Source organism: Ascaphus truei, chromosome 21 (genome assembly GCF_040206685.1).
Source record: "Ascaphus truei isolate aAscTru1 chromosome 21, aAscTru1.hap1, whole genome shotgun sequence".
Taxonomy (NCBI): domain Eukaryota; kingdom Metazoa; phylum Chordata; class Amphibia; order Anura; family Ascaphidae; genus Ascaphus; species Ascaphus truei.
In genome coordinates this window covers 6,377,912-6,398,577 of record NC_134503.1, presented here as the reverse complement: position 1 = coordinate 6,398,577, position 20,666 = coordinate 6,377,912, and the positions used below count along the sequence as shown (strand labels likewise).

At 46.7% G+C, this 20,666-nt stretch overlaps 1 protein-coding gene across 13 annotated transcripts in view; it reads right to left on the bottom strand.

Annotated features, from left to right (window-relative positions):
- Positions 1-20,666, bottom strand: part of NTNG2 (netrin G2) — a 61,396-nt gene that overhangs the window by 23,694 nt on the left and 17,036 nt on the right. For all 13 annotated transcript variants that reach the window (XM_075578729.1, XM_075578728.1, XM_075578733.1 and 10 more), the window contains exons 3-4: positions 14,771-15,414; positions 946-1,118 (exon numbers count right to left, since the gene is read on the bottom strand). In XM_075578729.1, coding sequence (XP_075434844.1) covers positions 946-1,118; positions 14,771-15,414 — 817 coding nt within the window. The remainder of the gene's footprint in view (positions 1-945; positions 1,119-14,770; positions 15,415-20,666) is intronic.

Sequence of the window (20,666 nt, the reverse complement as noted above, 5' to 3'; positions counted from 1 at the left end):
GAATGGAGACGTGCGATTATCTGGTGCACACATTGGTACATTCTTATTGTGTGTATATTCATAAGTAAATATGATATGTATATGTTGTATCGCTGCCACACATGTAGGTATTTGAATAAAACATGTTGAAAGCTTCATGAATTGCACGCTTATGTGTAAACAGAACATGAACATTGGGGGTTCCTTACCATGTATGTGTATCTAGAACATGTACGTATATTGGGGTTTCCTTACCAGGTATGTGTATCTAGAACATGTACGTATATTGGGGTTTCCTTACCATGTATGTGTATCTAGAACATGTCCATACATTGGTGGCTACTTGCCATGTATGTGTATCTAGAGCATGTACATTGGGGTTTTCTTGCCATGTATGTGTATCTACAACATGTACGTACATTGGTTGGTTGTTGCCATGTATGTGTATCTAGAACATGTACGTATATTGGGGTTTCCTTACCATGTATGTGTATCTAGAACATGTCCATACATTGGTGGCTACTTGCCATGTATGTGTATCTAGAGCATGTACATTGGGGTTTTCTTGCCATGTATGTGTATCTACAACATGTACGTACATTGGTTGGTTGTTGCCATGTATGTGTATCTAGAACATGTACGTATATTGGGGTTTCCTTACCATGTATGTGTATCTAGAACATGTCCATACATTGGTGGCTACTTGCCATGTATGTGTATCTAGAGCATGTACATTGGGGTTTTCTTGCCATGTATGTGTCTCTAGAGCATATACATTGGTGGCTTCTTACCATGTATGTGTATCTAGAACATGTACATACATTGGTTGGTTGTTGCCATGTATGTGTACAGTACATGTTTAAATAGAAAATGTGCAGATATTGTGGGGTTCTTGCATTGTATGTTGATATAGTGTACACTCCTTGTTGGACTCTGTGTGTGCTGGTGTGTGCCCAGGTCACCTACATGCGTTGGGGGATCCGTGCGGCGTCGGGGTGTACGAGCCGGCACGCCAAGACTTGGTCCGGAAGTTCTTCTTGCATCTCCCACAGTCCTGCCCCGTGGTGTTGTGCTCACACTCGCACTGGAGGCCGCCGTCCCGGAAGTTACAGGCATTGGCGTGTAAGTTACATTTACACCTGGGGGAGACAGAGAGCAGATTGACGGGAGTATCGTACATCTGTATAATATCTGAAGGACATCCCCGTGCAAAGAGCATGACACAGATATTGGTCTGTATGACGGAGGTGTATCACATAAACACATCTGTATATCGGAGGAGTATAAAAGTGCAATAACCGTGATATGGATGAGAGTTATACATTGTTCAGTTGAATGCAGATACACACACACAGATAGTTGAATGCAGATACACACAGACACACACACAGAGTTGAATGCAGACACACACACATGGTTGAATGCAGATACATACACACATACACACACACAGATAGTTGAATGCAGATACACACACACACACAGAGTTGAATGCAGACACACACACAGATAAACGAATGCAGATACACACACACAGATAGTTGAATGCAGATACACACAGACACACACACAGAGTTGAATGCAGACACACACACATGGTTGAATGCAGAAACACACACACACACACACACACACACACACACACACACACACACACACACATAGTTGAATGCAGATACACACACAGATAGTTGAACGCTGCTGAGCACAAAACAGAAACATTTATCAGAGACGCATCACAGGTTGTCAGCATAGAAAGTGAATAACACACAATCGAATAAGGTCAAATAAATATTTATAACAAGACAGGGAAGCCCATTGGCTACATCCAATTTGACAAAACATAAATGGTAATAAGTATAAAGTTAAATACTTCAATAGTAATATTTTCTTGGTCATTTAGTTAAACCCTTTGGCCAAAGCGCTATAAGCCTGCAAACCAACATCAAGGTATAACCAAATATGCAGGTCCTACACTACACTGTGACCCTTCCCTTTTACCTCCGTAGTAGGTCCTGTCTAACTGTTGCCAGTTAGAAATTGAATTAACACACAAATTGTAGCATTGGGCTCCCCCTGTCTTTTGTTATATACATTTGCCATGCTCAGTAGCACTCCTTTTGACATATATATACTGTATATATGATGTGGTGGGTGTTGGGGTTTGAGCATGCTGGGAATGGGAGTGTTAATTCAATTTCTAACTGGCAACAGTTGTTTATAGGTAGGTGGCCCCTCCTCCCAGAGCTCACCCCTCCCCACCTTGTTTGTGTGCATGGATGATGATGTGAGCGCGTACGTGTCTGTGTGTATGGATAATGTGTGTGTGTGTGTGTGTGTGTGTGTGTGTGTGTGTGCGCGCATGGATAATGTGTGTGTGTGTGTGTGTGTGTGTGTGTGTGTGTGTGTGTGTGTGCATGGATAATGTGTGTGTGTGTGTGTGTGTGTGTGTGTATAATATGTGTGTGTGTGTATGGATAATGTATGTCTGTGTGCATGGATGATGATGTGTGCGCGTACGTGTCTGTGTGTATGGATAATGTGTGTGTGTGTGTGTGCGCGCATGGATAATGTGTGTGTGTGTGTGTGTGTGTGTGTGCATGGATAATGTGTGTGTGTGTGTGTGCATGGATAATGTGTGTGTGTGTGTGTGTGTGTGTGTGTGTGCGTGCGCATGGATAATGTGTGTGTGTGTGTGTGCATGGATGATGATGTGTGTGATTGGTACAGGGGGACAGCCCCGCTCCCGTCCCCTCCTCTCCCCCTCTGACTGTGATTAAGCCGGATCTGCATGCGCGTCCTGGGCGCTTGCATAAGCAACAATAAGCAGCTGAATTATTTAATGTCCACGGCCTGCTGATTCCCTCACCTGCCACTTTAATCAGCAGAAAAGGTTATTGTCAAAAAAATAAATAAATGACAAAACCCTTCACTGAACACACACACACACACACACACACACACACACACACACACACACACACACACACACACACACACACACACACACACACACACACACACACACACGAGAGAGAGAGAGACACACACACACACACACACACGAGAGAGAGAGACACACACACACACACACACACACACGTTTCTCCGTCTCTCTCAGACTCCCCACCATCAGTCAATGTTCCATCTGCATACAGTACAGTAGTGGACATGCAAATAATCCCATAAGGGTTTTGCTGACTTTACAGCGCATAGTAAACCTATTCAAGTGGGCGGTCTTATTGCTTAGGGCAGGGGTGTTCAACTCCAGTCCCCAAGCCCCCCCGCCCCCCAACAGGTCAGGTTTTCAGGATATTCCAGCTTCAGCACAGGTGGCTCAATCAGAGGCTCAGTCGAAGAAGCAGGGACTCATTGAACCACCTGTGCTGAAGTAGGGACTAATTGAGCCACCTGTGCTGAAGTAGGGACTAATTGAGCCACCTATGCTGAAGCAGGGACCAATTGAGCCACCTGTGCAGGGATATCCTGAAAACCTGACCTGTTTTGGGGTGCAGGGGGTTGAGGACTGGAGTTGACCACCCCTGGCTTCCTCCCTTTACCAGATATTGTGCTAAAAGGTTACTCTGCTGCCCTATACAGTTTTTTTTTTTTTTTTGTAGCCCGGGCGGTGAAAAAAAGTGATCCACCTCTGAATCCGTGCTCATGGTCCAGTGAGACCAGGTGCTCAAAACTTGTGACTAAGTCCGCTCCGGAGAGTAGGCCAGTCCGTGCCATAGACAGTTCTCTCCAGCCGAAGCCTTGGAGTCCTGCTGTTACATGACGTCTTCCCCCGAAGAGTCCGACGTCCTTCTCGTTCCCTCCTGGTGCAGCTGACGCCGCAGGAGAGTCCAAGACTTTAGGGTGTTCGGCTGACGCCTACTAACCCACCGCAATCTTCCCCCGAAGGGATGGCGACTACTAGCCAGCACTCAGTCTTTGCTCTCCGGAGAGAGGGGTGACGATAACCCAACACGAAACCGAAACAAAATCCATGGTGCGAGTGCTCCAGTGCTCTGTGTGATGCAGTGCAGGAGGTGCTCAGACGTACAACACAAAAAGGTGTGCACAAGTGCACGCCCGGCCCCGTGCAAGGCCAGGCGGTGACAGAAATAATGGCTTGTCCCCTCAGCGGAAGGCAATAAGGGGGGCCAAGTGCGGGAAAAATAGGGGTGCAAATGATCAGTGCTCGTGCCAAGTGCTCTTGAAGTGGAGGTTGCAAATCCTCAACCTCCACAACCCGAAGGTGCAGCAAGTGGTACTGCCCCAGGTTAACCACTCCTGGGGTGCAGAGAAAATAAGCCCGGGCTACTTTGCATCCGCATTCTCAGGCCATGACCAGAGGACCAGGTGTAGTCTGGAGAATCTGCCCTTCACAGGACAGACACTACACCTGATCTTAGCCAAAAGGCCGAGAAGCGATATACAGCTAATACAGCCAAGTTGTTGAGGGCTCTCCCTCTGAGGGTAACTGATTCTAGATCAGCAGCGTTCCTTATATATACCCCTTGGTGGCTATTGAGCAAGGCAGCCAGCCAAGAGAACCAGTGCCTGGGGCTCAGACCTGATAACTGATTCAATTAACTAGTGTCCTACCTTTGTTCTGATGATATTTTTTCTATAGAACAATTCAGCTAAAGGTATTACAGGAACTCCTTCCATACAAATGATAGGCACATAACATCATTTACATTTGCAGGCCTGATGTTACTTTCATCACCACACAACCCCAACTACTGTATCTAATCTGAGAGTAACTGCTAAAACAGGCATAAATACAGACATAAGGTAATTATGTAAAAGACAAGACATAGCATTACACATAGCTAGCCCAAATCACGTCACAGAACAATGTTGAATGGGGAAAGGATTGTCACAGGGAAAACAGAATACATGCTTTGAAATGCATTCTTACAGACATAGTGCATCATACATTCCCTGTTCTCCCACTGATATTAAAGACATTTGGCTGGATGAAATATTACTAGGACAGACAGGTTACACTTTTTTTAGGGGTAAATAGCGGGGATTTCTCTTTATTAAGTCCCCCAGCTACCCCTACCATCACAGTGTGTCATACACAGGCCACTGTCACTATGCTGGGAGGCTTCCCCTCTCTTGGGAATCTATGTAGGAATCTCCAGCAATTAAGGGGTTAATATGGGATTGCTCTAGTTATCAATATTATACAGGAGTCTTGTGCAGTGTTGAATACACACACACACACACATATGCGGATACACACACACAGTTATATGCAAATACACACACACACAGTTATATGCGGATACACACACGCAGTTATATGCAGGTACACACACACACAGTTATATGCAGACACACACAGTTATATGCGGATACACACACACCCAGTTATATGCAGACACACACATAGTTATATGCACATACACACACACTTATATACAGACACACGCACACAGTTATATGCAGACGCACACAAACACTTATATGCAGATACGCACAAACACACTCTTATATGCACACTGTCTGTGTCTATTTGCATATAACTAACTGTGTATGTGTGTATCTGCGTATAAATCTGTGTGTGTGTTGCTGCATATAACTGTGTGTGTGTGTGTATCTGCATATAACTGTGTGTGCATGTATATAACCATCTGTGTGTGTATCTGCATATAACAGATGTACATACACACACAGGTAGTTATATGCAGAAACACACACACACACACACGTAGTTGAATGCAGACACACACACACACACACACACACACACACAGATAGTTGAATGCAGACACACACAGATAGTTGAATGCAGACACACACACACACACACACACACACACACACACAGATAGTTGAATGCAGATGCAGACACACACAGATAGTTGAATGTAGACACACACACAGATAGTTGAATGCAGACACACACACACACACACACACACACACACACACACAGACACACAGATAGTTGAATGCAGATGCAGACACACACAGATAGTTGAATGTAGACACACACACACAGATAGTTGAATGCAGACACACACACACAGAGATAGTTCAATGCAGACACACACACACACACACACACACACACACATAGTTCAATGCAGACACACACACACACACACACATACACACACACACAGATAGTTGAATGCAGATGCAGACACACACAGATAGTTGAATGCAGACACACACACACACACAGATAGTTGAATGCAGATGCAGACACACACAGATAGTTGAATGTAGACACACACACACAGAGATAGTTGAATGCAGACACACACACACACACACACACACACACACACACACACACACACACACACACACACACACACACACACACACACACATAGTTGAATGCAGACACACACACACATACACACACAGATAGTTGAATGCAGATGCAGACACACACAGATAGTTGAATGCAGACACACACACACACACACACACACACACACACACACACACACACACACACACAGATAGTTGAATGCAGACACACACACACACACACACACACAGATAGTTGAATGTAGACACACACACACACACACACACACAGTTGAATGCAGACACACACACACACACACACACACACACACACACAGATTGTTGAATGCAGATGCAGACACACACAGATAGTTGAACGCAGACACACACAGATAGTTGAATGCAGACACACACAGATAGTTGAATGCAGACACACACACACAAAGATAGTTGAATGCAGACACACACAGATAGTTGAATGCAGACACACACAGATAGTTGAATGCAGACACACACACACACAGATAGTTGAATGCAGACACACACAGATAGTTGAATGCAGACACACACACACACACAGATAGTTGAATGCAGACACACAGGCTGTCTTTGTGTGACTGTTCTTGTGATCCGAATGAGCGGTACTAGCCTCTCTTGTCACACAGTGGGGCTGGGTTACCTATGGTGAGGACTCACAGTAATTACTCCCGGATTGATTCACTTCTCTAGAATCAGATTGTGTTTAAGTGACTATCTGCACAGCACCCCACGCCTGATTAACTTCAATTAGACACTATTATGCTGTCGGTGACAGAGTGAGACAGGAGGCAGCAGAGCCCCCGTGATCACGGCAAATTGAGCCTGGAGACAAATGACTCTATGGAGACTGAAGGGAGGGGAGAGGCTCATTATCCACCTGAGGAGGTTATTGATTTCAGTGTAATGTTACATGTAGACAAACGGATGCCTGCTGCTTTATTCCTATAGTGATGCTTGGCTTGGGCAGGGTGAACACAGACTCAATTACACCTTACTCCACCACGCGAGATTCAGCTGGTGTCTGTGTGAACTTCAGAGGATAAATGGCTCATAGAAAAGTTCCCAACTTTATCGTGTGTGTGTGTGTGTGTGTGTGTGTGTGTGTGTACGCATGTATATTAGACATGTGCAAAGGCATGCACATATGTGTGCACACAATACACATCTACAGTTGTGTGAAAAAGAAAGTACACCCTCTTTGAATTCCATGGTTTTACATATCAGGACATAATAACAATCATCTGTTCCTTAGCAGGTCTTAAAATTAGGTAACTACAACCTCAGATGAACAACACACGACATATTACACCGTGTCATGATTTATTTAACAAAAATAAAGCCAGAATGGAGAAGCCATGTGTGAAAAACTAAGTACACCCTTACTGCTTCCATAGGAATTAAGATGCTAAGTAGCAGACAGGTGCTGCTAATCAAATGCCCTTAATTAATTGATCATCAGCAAGTGTGACCACCTCTATAAAAGCCGACGTTTTAGCAGTTTGCTGGTCTGGAGCATTTAGGTGTGTTAACACAATGCCAAGGAGGAAAGACATCAGCAATGATCTTAGAGAAGCAATTGTTGCTGCCCATCAATCTGGGAAGGGTTATAAGGCCATTTCCAAACAATTTAAAGTCCATCATTCTACAGTGAGAAAGATTATTCAAAAGTGGAAAACATTCAAGACAGTTGCCAATCTTCCCAGGAGTGGACGTCCCAGCAAATTCATCCCAAGGTCAGACCGTGCAATGCTCAGAAAAATAGCAAAAAACCCAAGAGTTACATCTCAGACTCTACAGGCCTCAGTTAGCATGTTAAATGTTAAAGTTCATGACAGTACAATTAGAAAAAGACTGAACAAGTATGGTTTGTTTGGAAGGGTTGCCAGGAGAAAGAACATGGCAGCACGGCTTAGGTTTGCAATGTTGCATCTGAACAAACCACAAGACTTCTGGAACAATGTCCTTTGGACAGACGAGACCAAAGTGGAGATGTTTGGCCATAATGCACAGCGCCACGTTTGGCGAAAACCAAACACAGCATATCAGCACAAACACCTCATACCAACTGTCAAGCACGGTGGTGGAGGGGTGATGATTTGGGCTTGTTTTGCAGCCACAGGACCTGGGAACCTTGCAGTCATTGAGTCGACCATGAACTTCTCTGTATACCAAAGTTTTCTAGAGTCAAATGTGAGGCCCTCTGTCCGATAGCTAAAGCTTGGCCGAAATTGGGTCATGCAACAGGACAATGATCCCAAGCACACCAGCAAATCTACAACAGAATGGCTGAAAAAGAAAAGAATCAAGATGTTGCAATGGCCCAGTCAAAATCCAGACCTCAACCCGATTGAAATGCTGTGGCTGGACCTTAAGAGAGCTGTGCATAAACAAATGCCCACAAACCTCAATGATTTGAAGCAACGTTGTAAAGAAGAGTGGGCCAAAATTCCTCCACAACGATGTGAGAGACTGATAAACTCATACAGATAACGATTACTTCAAGTTATTGCTGCTAAAGGTGGTTCTACAAGCTATTGAATCATAAGGTATACTTAGTTTTTCACACATGGCTTCACCATTTTGGCTTTATTTTTGTTAAATAAATCATGACACAGTGTAATATGTCGTGTGTTGTTGTTCATCTGAGGTTGTATTTACCTAATTTTAAGACCTGCTAAGGAACAGATGATTGTTATTATGTCCTGATATGTAAAACCATAGAATTCAAAGGGGGTGTACTTTCTTTTTCACACCACTGTATAAATACGTCTGCGCCTGGGCTAGATGTAACTCTCCCTGTGCATCTCTCCTACACATCTTATAACCCAGTTGGTGTTAAGAGGGGTCAGTAACTCAGATAGCTATACACACACTAACAGCTAACTATGATTATTCTGCCACTGTCTAACACTTCTCTCTCATCTGCCTCCTTCATTTACTTTATATTTCTCTCTCACTCGCTATCTCTCATTTTCTCTTTGTTTTTTTAAATCTTTCTCTCTCCACTTCTCACCTTCTCCCTCTCTCACCCTTTCTGTCCTCACTTTCTCCCCCTCTCTCACTTCTCTCACTCATTCTCCCTCCCTCTCGCACCCACTTTCTCTATCTCCCTCTCTCACTCACACTCCCTCTCCCACCCACTTTCTCTCCCTCTCCCACCCACTTTTGCCCTTCCCCCACCCACTTTCTCTCTCTTTCCCACCCACTTTCTCTCTCACCCTTTTCCTGCCTCCTCGCCCTCTCTCCCTCCCACCTTTTCTCTCTCTCTCCCACCCACTTTCCCTCTCTCCCTCCCACTTTCGCTCTCCCGCCTTCTCTCTCTCCCCCACCCACTTCCTCTCTCCCCCACCCACTTTCTCTCTCTCTCCCCCTCCCACTCTCTCTCTCCCCCCCATCCCACTCTCTCTCTCCCCTCCCACTCTCTCTCTCCCCCCCCACTCTCTCTCCCCCCCCACTCTCTCTCCCCCCCCACTCTCTCTCCCCCCCCCACTCTTTCTCCCCCCCCACTCTCTCTCTCCCCCCCACTCTCTCTCTCCCCCTCCCTCTCTCTCCCCCTCCCTCTCTCTCTCCCTCCTCTCCATCTTTCCTCCCCTCCCTCTCTCTCCCCCCTCTCCATCTTTCCTTCCCTCCCTCTCCCCCTCCTCCCTCTCTCTCTCCCCCCTCCTCCCTCTCTCTCCCCCCTCCTTCTCTCTTCCCCTCCCCACCCTCCCTCTCCCCTCTCTCTGTCTCCCCCTCCCACCTCTCCCCCTCCCTCTCTTTCTCCCCCTCCCCCTCCCTCTCTCTCTCCCCCCCTCCCTCTCTCTCTCTCTCTCTCCTCCCCTCCCTCTCTCTCTCCCCCCTCCCTCCCTCTCTCTCCCCCCCTCCCCCTCTCTCTCTCTCCCCTCTCTCTCTCCCCCCACAGTTTCTCTCCCTCTCTCTGTGTGCAGTCTTTCCCGGTGATGTTCTGCGTCTGTCTCCAGTTACTCACAGGATCGATACTTACAGGACACATATCGACAAAGCAAAAGAGACGGAAGCAATAACCAGCTGGGCGGACGTGAATCAAGAAGGCGGCCTCTCCTAGCCGTGGGCAAATCAGTGGTCAGCGTTTCTTGGCAGTCCACACCAAACCCTAAATCTCTTCTGTGACCCTTCAGTGGCTGCGAACCTTACAGATCACGGTTACCTTTTTCCTTCATACACTTAATATAAGTGACAGGGTTCGTACAGTAGCACCGTGTGCAGGGATGCCAGGCCCGTCCCCCTGCTCCTGGATTGCTATGGGATATTAGCTGCCTGAACCCTGCAGGTTTTGGAAGAGCTGGGCGCGTCCTGTCCTCACTCTGACTATCAGCAGAATAAATCCTTCTCTGACCAGCCGGAGTCAGAGTATTATAAAAGAGCAAAGAAAGAAATGACATACACCTTAACATAGGAAGTACCACTGCTCTCAGTGCAGCCTCACAAAGAACCCATACCTGGGAAAGGAAGGCAGCATGGAAGGGGTTAAATCAGCAATCCACAAAAAATATATACACATGTATAATATACATAAACATACATACCATACATTACATCATGACATTACACATATACATACATTACATACAGTACATAACATTACACACACACACACACACACACACACACACACACACACACACACACACACACACACACACACACACACACACACACACACACACACACACACACACACACACACACACACACACACACACACACACACACACACACACGTTAAATACATACTATACATACGTTAAATACATACTATACATAAAATTACATACTATACATACGTTAAACACATACTTATACATAACATTACATACTATACATACGTTAAACACATACTATACATAACATTACATACTATACATACGTTAAATACATACTATACATAACATTACATACTATGCATACGTTGTATACATACATAACATACACACTATACATGACATTACACACACACATACATACTATACATACGTTACATACATACTATACATACGTTACATACATACTATTCATAACATTACATACTATACATATATAACATACATACTATACATGACATTACACACACACATACATACTATACATCGTTACATACATACATACATACAATACATACTATACATACTATACATACTATACATACTATACATAACATTCATACATAATTTACTTACCTGATAGTCCCCAAGAATAGACCCTCCGTGCACGATAATAATCAATATTTTGTTCTTCTGCGGTACTAATAGTACTTAGAATTTTGCGGTCACATTTGGTTTGTACCCGGAAGAGCTTACAATCTAATTATGGCGCCTGAGGCACAGGGAGAAGATAGTGACTTGCCAAACGTCACAAACAAAGCTGACCCTGGGATTCACCCACATCATAAGCCGAGATCTTAATGGTTTCCATTTTAATTTCCCAATGGTGTTAGGAAATTAGACAGTTAGAACTACTGTAAAGGGGGGAGGCAGGGAATTAGGCTGGCGGGGCTGAGAGCAGAGAATTAGGTGGGGGGCGGGGGGGGGGGGGGGGGGTTAGAGCAGAGAATTAGGCTGGGGGGGACTGAGAGCAGAGAATTAGGCTGGGGGGGCTGAGAGCAGAGAAGTAGGCGGGGGGGGGGGGGTGGTGAGAGTAGGGAATTAGGCAGGGGGGCAGGGAAATAGGCTGGGGGGGCTGAGAGCAGAGAATTAGGCGGGGGGGGGGGTGAGAGCAGAGAATTAGGCTGGGGGGGGTGAGAGCAGGGAATTAGACTGGGGGGGTTAGAGCAGGGAATTAGGCTGGGGGGGGTGAGAGCAGGGAATTAGGCTGGGGGGGAGGTGAGAGCAGAGAAGTAGGCGGGGGGGGGGGGGGTGAGAGCAGGGAATTAGGTTGGGGAGGTGAGAGCAGGGAATTAGGCTGGGGGGGGTGAGAGCAGAGAATTAGGCTGGGGGGGGGGGGTGAGAGCAGGGATTAGGCTGGGGGTGAGAGCAGGGAATTAGGCTGGGGGGGAGGTGAGAGCAGGGAATTAGGTTGGGGGAGGTGAGAGCAGGGAATTAGGCTGGGGGGTGAGAGCAGGAATTAGGCTGGGGGGGGAGAAGGTGAGAGCAGGAATTAGGCTGGGGGGGAGAAGGTGAGAGCAGGGAATTAGGCTGGGGGGAGGTGGAGAGCAAGGAATTGGGCTGGGGGGGGGGAGGTGAGAACATGGAATTAGGCTGGGGGGGGGGTGAGAGCAGTGAGATAGGTTGGGGGGAGGTGAGAGCGGGGAATTAGGCTGGGAGGTAAAAGCAGGGAATTAGGCTGGGGGGAAGGTGAGAGCATGGATTAGGCTGGGGGGAAGGTGAGAGCAGGGAATTAGGCTGGGGGGATGTGAGAGCAGGGAATTAGGCTAGGCAGTGAGAGCAGAGGAATTAGGCTGGGGGGGAGGTAAAATCAGGGAATTAGGCTGGGTGGGAGGTGAGAGCAGGAATTAGGCAGAGGGGGTGAGAGCAGTGAGATAGGTTGGGGGGGAGGTGAGAGCAGGGAATTAGGCAGAGGGGGGTGAGAGCAGTGAGATAGGTTGGGGGGAGGTGAGATCAGGGAAATAGGCTGGGGGGGGGGTGAGAGCAGGGAATTAGGCTGGGAGGTAAGAGCAGGGAATTAGGCTGGGGGGAGGTGAGATCAGGAAATTAGGCTGGGGAGGGGGGGTGAGAGCAGGGAATTAGGCTGGGGGGAGGTGAGATCAGGGAATTAGGCTGGGAGGGGGAGGTGAGATCAGGGAATTAGGCTGGGAGGTAAGAGCAGGGAATTAGGCTGGGGGGAGGTGAGATCAGGGAATTAGGCTGGGGGGGGGGGTGAGAGCAGGGAATTGGGCTGGGGGGAGGTGAGATCAGGGAATTAGGCTGGGGGGGGGGTGAGAGCAGGGAATTGGGCTGGGGGGAGGTGAGAGCAGGGAATTAGGCTGGGAGGTAAGAGCAGGGAATTAGGCTGGGGGGGGGAGGTGAGAGCAGGGAATTAGGCTGGGGGAGGGGGGTGCATTGATGGTCTCTCTGGCAGTGAAGGGGTTGATGCTGCTATCAGTACGTTGCGCTGTGAGGTCCCAGGCGTGTTCTCCGGTGTTTGCTGTCTCAGTGCTGCGTTCTGCTTTTGACCGCCATTGATCCCTGTTCTAACAATACCCGGCTCTAATTTAGCTGTGTGCTGAATTTCTTCTCTTTCGTTTAACATGCAATTCCTCAGCTTCTTGTTAATGGCAGATTGGATAGGGAAGGGGTGTGATGTAAGCATTAAAGGCGCAGTCCCTACTATGTACAAACATATATCATTGCACATATTGCCTTTACATTTCACTTCTCACCCTGATAACATATATTCAGTAACTTTTATTATATGGACACATATTACTTTGGGATCTGGGGCATTTAAAATGGCCACTAGTGTGGCCAATATTTAGTAAGTGGTGCTTCTCCAAAAGGCATCCTATGAAGTAGCGTCACCTAGGGGTTAATTCTATATGTGTCGAAGTCCATGGGGATTGTCAGCCACAAATGTCCCAAGCCTTCGCACTATATAGAATAAGGTCCCCTGTAATATATGGGCGAGTATCTTTAGTTTGAGGCCCAGCACTGACCACAGACTGGGGCAATGACCTTGGTGTCTTCTCCAGGTGTTCCCTGCAGGGTTGGAGCAGAGCATTATTATCACAGGCAGATGGCCATCTCCACACCACGAGACTCCCCTAAGTGCACAGGATGTCTTGCGCTGCATTTTTCTTCCTTGCTTGGCTATTTGCTTATCTGGGGCCATGGCACAAAAACATCCCACTCATAAGGGCATCGTCTTATCCCAGACCCAGTCAGGTATCAGAGCACAGGTGATAATCTTCGCTCCGCTGTCCAGTTATGTGACACCATAGTGTCACCTATTCTACGTTGCGTTGCCACTTTATAGCTGTATATCGTAGAATAATAATACAGGGAAAACCAATCCCTGCCCAGATAAGCTGACCTGTTTTCATACAGAGAAGCAGGGACAGATGCATGAAGTCGCAGATCTGGGCCACTGAGATGGCTAAAATAATTGTTCTTTACTTTGCCATTTCATCTTTCCTGGTCACACACGCTGGCCACTATTCAATAGGCAAAGAAACCATTCAGATGAATGGGACTTAAAGATTCCTTGACAAGGAGAAGACTACTCCACTGCACGTGGAATATAGACCTTCAATGCAAAATCATTCAGTGGTATTCTGATTAGGAGAAATAACATTTTTGCGGTTCATCTTAAAATCTTATTCTCTAAAGCAAACTGCTGCATAACTAAACCCAGATCACTGTATCTTGAGAGGGGGAGAAAAAGATTGACGGATGTTAGATAGATAAACAAATTTAGAAACTAGACACGGGGGGGTCAGAGGTAGGTGCGCAAAAAAGGAAGAGACAGAGATAGATTTTGGCCCTCATAAAAAAATAATATACACAGCCACAGAGATGGCAGAAAACAAAGCCCCTACCTGGCAGTCACCTCGATGTTGGAGATGGCATAGAAATACTTGTACAGGTTCTCACGCTGCACATAGGTCCCCCCAAGCGCAGGGCGTAAGAGGCGGAGCCGCAGGTCAGTGAGCGTGAAGAAGTCCTTTAGGCCCTTGGCGCTCTCCATCCGTGTGTACAAGTTCTCCATCTTCCCAAGGTCAGGACCAGCAAAGATAGCAAAGCGCTCTCGGACCTCAAACAGCACGTTCTTCTCTTTCTTGGATCCCGCCCAGCGGGAGTATTCCTCTGTGCACAGCACACGATTGGCACTAGTGGCAGACAGATCCCTGACCTTTTTGGATGGCATGACAAATGCTTCCATGCAGTCATCAGCGTAATATTGGTACGGGTGCCAAGTCCTCCCATTGTCCAGTGATTTCTCCAGCATCATGACGGTAGGGCGTCCATACTCAAAGGTCACCACAATGTCATCTGTCAGCTCGATGCTCTTGTTCCAGGACAATGTGATGTTGGCGACCAGTGGTTCAGGGTATCGTCTCCAGGTGACACTTTGCCAGTAGGTGGCCAGACCTTCCTTCTCCCTATCAAACATCAGGCTTGGGGGGTGGGCCAGGTCAGGATTGGAGGCATCACACTCATCACTGCAGAGGTATGGGTTTTCCTAGGGGAAGGAAGATAAGCAAAGGATGCACAATGACTTTCAGACGTCTAACTTCCAATACACAAAACAGACATCCTAGGAAATAGTGACACAATGACATTCTCCTGCCACCACTACTCTTTTCATGGTGTTTACTCAACGACATGGACTTCTAGTCACTAACTATGCTAAGTTTGATTTTGAAATGACTTCCTAACAGACTCCCAGTAGACCGTATCCCTAAAACTGTACACAGAACAAATTATGCCTGAAGGTGACATGCTTTGTGTCACTGTGCCCATCGGACAAGCTGTCTAGTAGAATTACTGGGGAATCTATACATCAAAGACACCTCGCTGCAAAACTGGCGCAAGAACCACTGCATGTATTTTCACCTGGAGTTTGTAGCCCACGTTTTGCAGTATGAATGAGCGCATGGAGTGTCACTTTTATCTTCCTCTCCAGGGAATGTTGTACCCATCATAACCTTATTGTGTCTGATCAAGATACCACAAGGGGACAAATGAAAGAGTTAAATATATATATATATATATATATATATACACACAACACTAGGTCAATAAACACAGGTCATCTAGTTAGTATTTAGAGTTGGACGGCGGCTGCTGCCAGGATGAACAATCGGCGCTAATATTCCTCATCTATCTGTGCAGAAGTGGCCGTTCCCAAGCAGGCAAAAGGTATTGGCTCAAGTAAGAGAGATCCACCAGGGTTCCCGTAGGGACCCAGAGTAATAGGATCAGTTACAAGTGTGACCAGATCCCACATTTTCACAGAGCAAACAAGTCAAAGTCCCCTCGCCTGAGTGTTAATAGCGGGAACAGATGGAAGAACTGTATTCATTTATGTCTGTTATAAAAATACAGTACCCTACACTGTTATTAATACGTGTATGAGCGGTCCCTGTATTTGGGGACACGAATAAATGACAGACGTACTACAAACGTTCCTGGCGTCCATTATTATACAACCTTGCTAACTCATCGCCCAGCGACCTGAATACAGCCCCCTGAGTCAGGGTAAGCCATGCGGAGTAGCTATATAATACACCAATGTAATCTTCCTAGAAGCCAGGCAGGGAGGGTTACATATATATCAAGGCAAAACTGGGGCAATTATGGATCAAATAACTACACTGTATATATCATAGAAAAACAATGGGATTGTTTGACAACTCTGAATGACATATTTAATGTGTTGTAATGTAACAAGCATTTTTTGTTTCTATAGCAACCATTTACAAAGTCACACCCCCTTCCTCTTCTGAGACAGGCTCTGGCACACCCCTTTTTGAGCCCAGCCCTCTCTCTAGCAGTGCACCAATTGTATCTAGTGACTGCCTGGTCACATGATCTTCCCCACAGAACTTTGCATCTTTGGTCCTCTTCTGCTGCACTGACAGCCATTTAGTGAACCCCCGAGCCGAATCTTCACCGATCGATCACAGGAGAACGGATCAATCGGCAACTTATCTAATTACTTATCATTGTGTGAATTGTTTCGGTGCTCATATTAAAGGGGGGAAAAATCTAAAACGGCAGGTTGGACTGCTGTTACCCCTGTTGTTTTGCTGGTAAGAACAGCAGAACACGGCAACTGTTTTAAATATAGATTATTATCTATCACAGTTTCCCGGCTGCAAAACAGATGTAAAAATAGGGCACCAGATTTATCAAAGAAAAAAACCCACTGCTTAGTATGGGACTTTTTACCTTGATAAATCCAGTGCTATATTATATTTAACCCTAGTTTCACAGCCCAGGAACTATGGTGTATAGCCCCCATAGTCCATTGCAAATGTAAAGCTACACATGACCATTTCTAACACACATCACTATTTCATCTAAGGCCTCGGCCATGTTATCTGCTTGCTTGCTGAAGCGTGCTGACGCGCGCTCCCGCTCAGCACTGAGCCCCTACAGCCGCAATTAAAGCGGCTTTAGTAGGGGCTCACCTACGCTTCCGCAAGCGCGTGGAAGCGTAGGTCTTAGGGAATTTTAAAATTCCCCCGCATGCCGGCGCGACAGGGCACGTGACGCCACTGGCCCGCCCCCAGCCCGCCCCCTGACGGCGCGCAGGGCAACCAACTGCACGGCCAGGGAAAGCACCCCCTTTTCCTGAGCCTCAGCGCGCCTCAGCACGCCAGCGGTAAGCATGTCCGAGGCCTAAGTCTTGCAGTTTAATTTCTAAACCGTCTGGACCAGAGATGGGAGAATCTGCCCAAATCCGTTTCCTGGATTTTCTCGCACCTTCCCCCCCCAAAATGCGTATTGCGGTGTAAAATCGGCAAACGCATTTGGGCCTGTTTTAATCCGCGCGGATTCATCAAAAACGCGCCATTGGATGCAACCCGTGGACGGATTTGTAGAATCCAGTCCGTGCATTCAGCGATCCGCTGGCGGATTCGTAAGAACGGATCGCTGAACGCCCGGATTGGATTCTATCCACAGGTTGCGGAATCCGTGGAGTGTACTGGTAATAATAAATAAAAAAAATGCTGCAAACCGCGAGTCGCCCTTTTTGACATTGATTCGCTGAACTTCGCGGACTAAGGGAACCGGCCAATCCGCTACGGATCCAAACTCGTCCCAAAGAATTCTCCCATCTCTACTCAGGACTAGAGAAGATATTACATGTTGTTGGGGCTCAGTTCCAGGTGGGGGAGACGTGTATTATTCTGCCAGGGACAGTGCTATGCACACAGCAATATATGACAGGTATGATGACTGAGTGCCCAGTTGCCTTAACCACTTAGCTGCCAGGCGGGCATGTCATTAGGTGTGAGCTGTGGATTGTTCTTAGATCTGTAGGACAGGGACCTGCATTAAAAGCCCAGTTGATCTTCAGCTGCTCACTAAGCAGAAAAAGGTGGGGGAAAGCCTGATATGCGAAAAAGCTATTTCCTGCCTACTGGTAAGAAAACTCTGAGCGCGGATAAATTATTTACGGAGCGGAAATGGGGCCCCTGTTTCGGAGAGTTTCTAAATCTGGCTCCTCTTAATGTTCTCGCTCTCTGTGGCTTTATTGATTTCTTTTTTTCTCCCTGGCTTCTCGCTCAGTTTTTTTCCCCATCCTCCCCAAAGAGGTTATTGGGCTGCAAGGTCACTAAGAAGAAGAGCGTCACTCAACAGGAAAACCCAAATTCCCTTCTCACCCAGCGCAGACACAAGCACAGGTGCAGCTGTATAGTGGGGTATTGGAGAGCAGTGACGCTGCCGTGAGTTCAGATATACAGGTGCCGCCGCCGCCATTACTGTCGCCGGCGAGTTGCAGCGGGACGCACACAAGGCACCAGCGGAGAAACGGCCACGGATCCCACGCTCTGTCACCCGGGTGAAAGGTGCCATCGGGTGCAGTAACGTTGGCTACAACTGCAGAAAATACTGACTCCCCTTGGATCATATATATTCCTGGCTGTTTTGTGTCCTAATCACAAATACATAAAATAATAATAATAATTTATTTCCTATAGCGCTTTTCTCACAACGGGACTCAAAGCGCGTCACAGTTACAATGTAGCGCGCGGGACGCAGCACACAGGAATGTTACAGACACAGCCCCTGCCCCAGATGAGATTACAATCTATGTTTTTGGCGCCCGAGGCACAGGGAGATAAAGTGACTCGCCCAAGGTCACAAGGAGCCGACACCGGGAATTGAACCAGGTTCCCCGGCTTCACATGCAGTGTGCAGTGAGTGGGGCTTATTCTGTAAGCTGCGTTACCGCTTTACCGTGCGTTCTGCATGGAAAGCCCCATTCAAGTCAATGGGGCTTTCAGTACAGATCGCTCGGTAGAGCGCTAACGGAGCTTACAATATAAGCCCCAGTGTCTTTACTCGCTCCAACGCTGCTTCAGCCCCATGTGAGATAGTCACACCGGATGGACTGTAAAAACAGCTTACTGTATATTATTTATCCATGGTGCTGCAAATTGCCTAAATGACTGGCCTCTAATCTTTAGAAGTAATAGGAGGGCGTCCAGCCTGCCCGAGTGCAGCGTGTGAGAGCGTATTCCAGGAGATTTGGGCTAAAACTGTGGGAGATTTCTAAAAAGTCCCATTGAGTCGCATTAGGATGAAGGGAATATTCTCGGGGAGAAAGCATGAAAAGATGATACAATATTATGCTACAAATGTCAGAAAAGGCATCAAATATCTCAGAATGTGTGTGTTTGTGTATAGGAACACACACATCCTGTGCAGATAAGAGTGGTGGATCTACACCATGGATCAGAATGTGTGTGTTTGTGTATAGGAACACACACATCCTGTGCAGATAAGAGTGGTGGATCTACACCATGGATCAGAATGTGTGTGTTTGTGTATAGGAACACACACACATCCTGTGCAGATAAGAGTGGTGGGTCTACACCATGGATCAGAATGTGTGTGTTTGTGTATAGGAACACACACACACATCCTGTGCAGATAAGAGTGGTGGTTCTACACCATGGATCAGAATGTGTGTGTTTGTGTATAGGAACACACACACATCCTGTGCAGATAAGAGTGGTGGTTCTACACCATGGATCAGAATGTGTGTGTTTGTGTATAGGAACACACACACAAATCCTGTGCAGATGAGTGGTGGTTCTACACCATGGATCAGAATGTGTGTGTTTGTGTATAGGAACACACACACATCCTGTGCAGATAAGAGTGGTGGTTCTACACCATGGATCAGAATGTGTGTTTGTGTATAGGAACACAGACACACATCCTGTGCAGATAAGAGTGGTGGTTGTGCACCATGGATCAGAATGTGTGTGTTTGTGTATAGGAACACACACACATCCTGTGCAGATAAGAGTGGTGGTTCTACACCATGTATCAGAATGTGTGTGTTTGTGTATAGGAACACACACACAAATCCTGTGCAGATGAGTGGTGGTTCTACACCATGGATCAGAATGTGTGTGTTTGTGTATAGGAACACACACACACCCTGTGTAGATAAGAGTGGTGGTTCTACACCATGGATCAGAATGTGTGTGTTTGTGTATAGGAACACACACACATCCTGTGTAGATAAGAGTGGTGGTTCTACACCATGGATCAGAATGTGTGTGTTTGTGTATAGGAACACACACACACATCCTGTGCAGATAAGAGTGGTGGTTCTACACCATGTATCAGAATGTGTGTGTTTGTGTATAGGAACACACACACACATCCTGTGCAGATGAGTGGTGGATCTACACCATGGATCAGAATGTTTGTGTTTGTGTATAGGAACACACACACACACACACA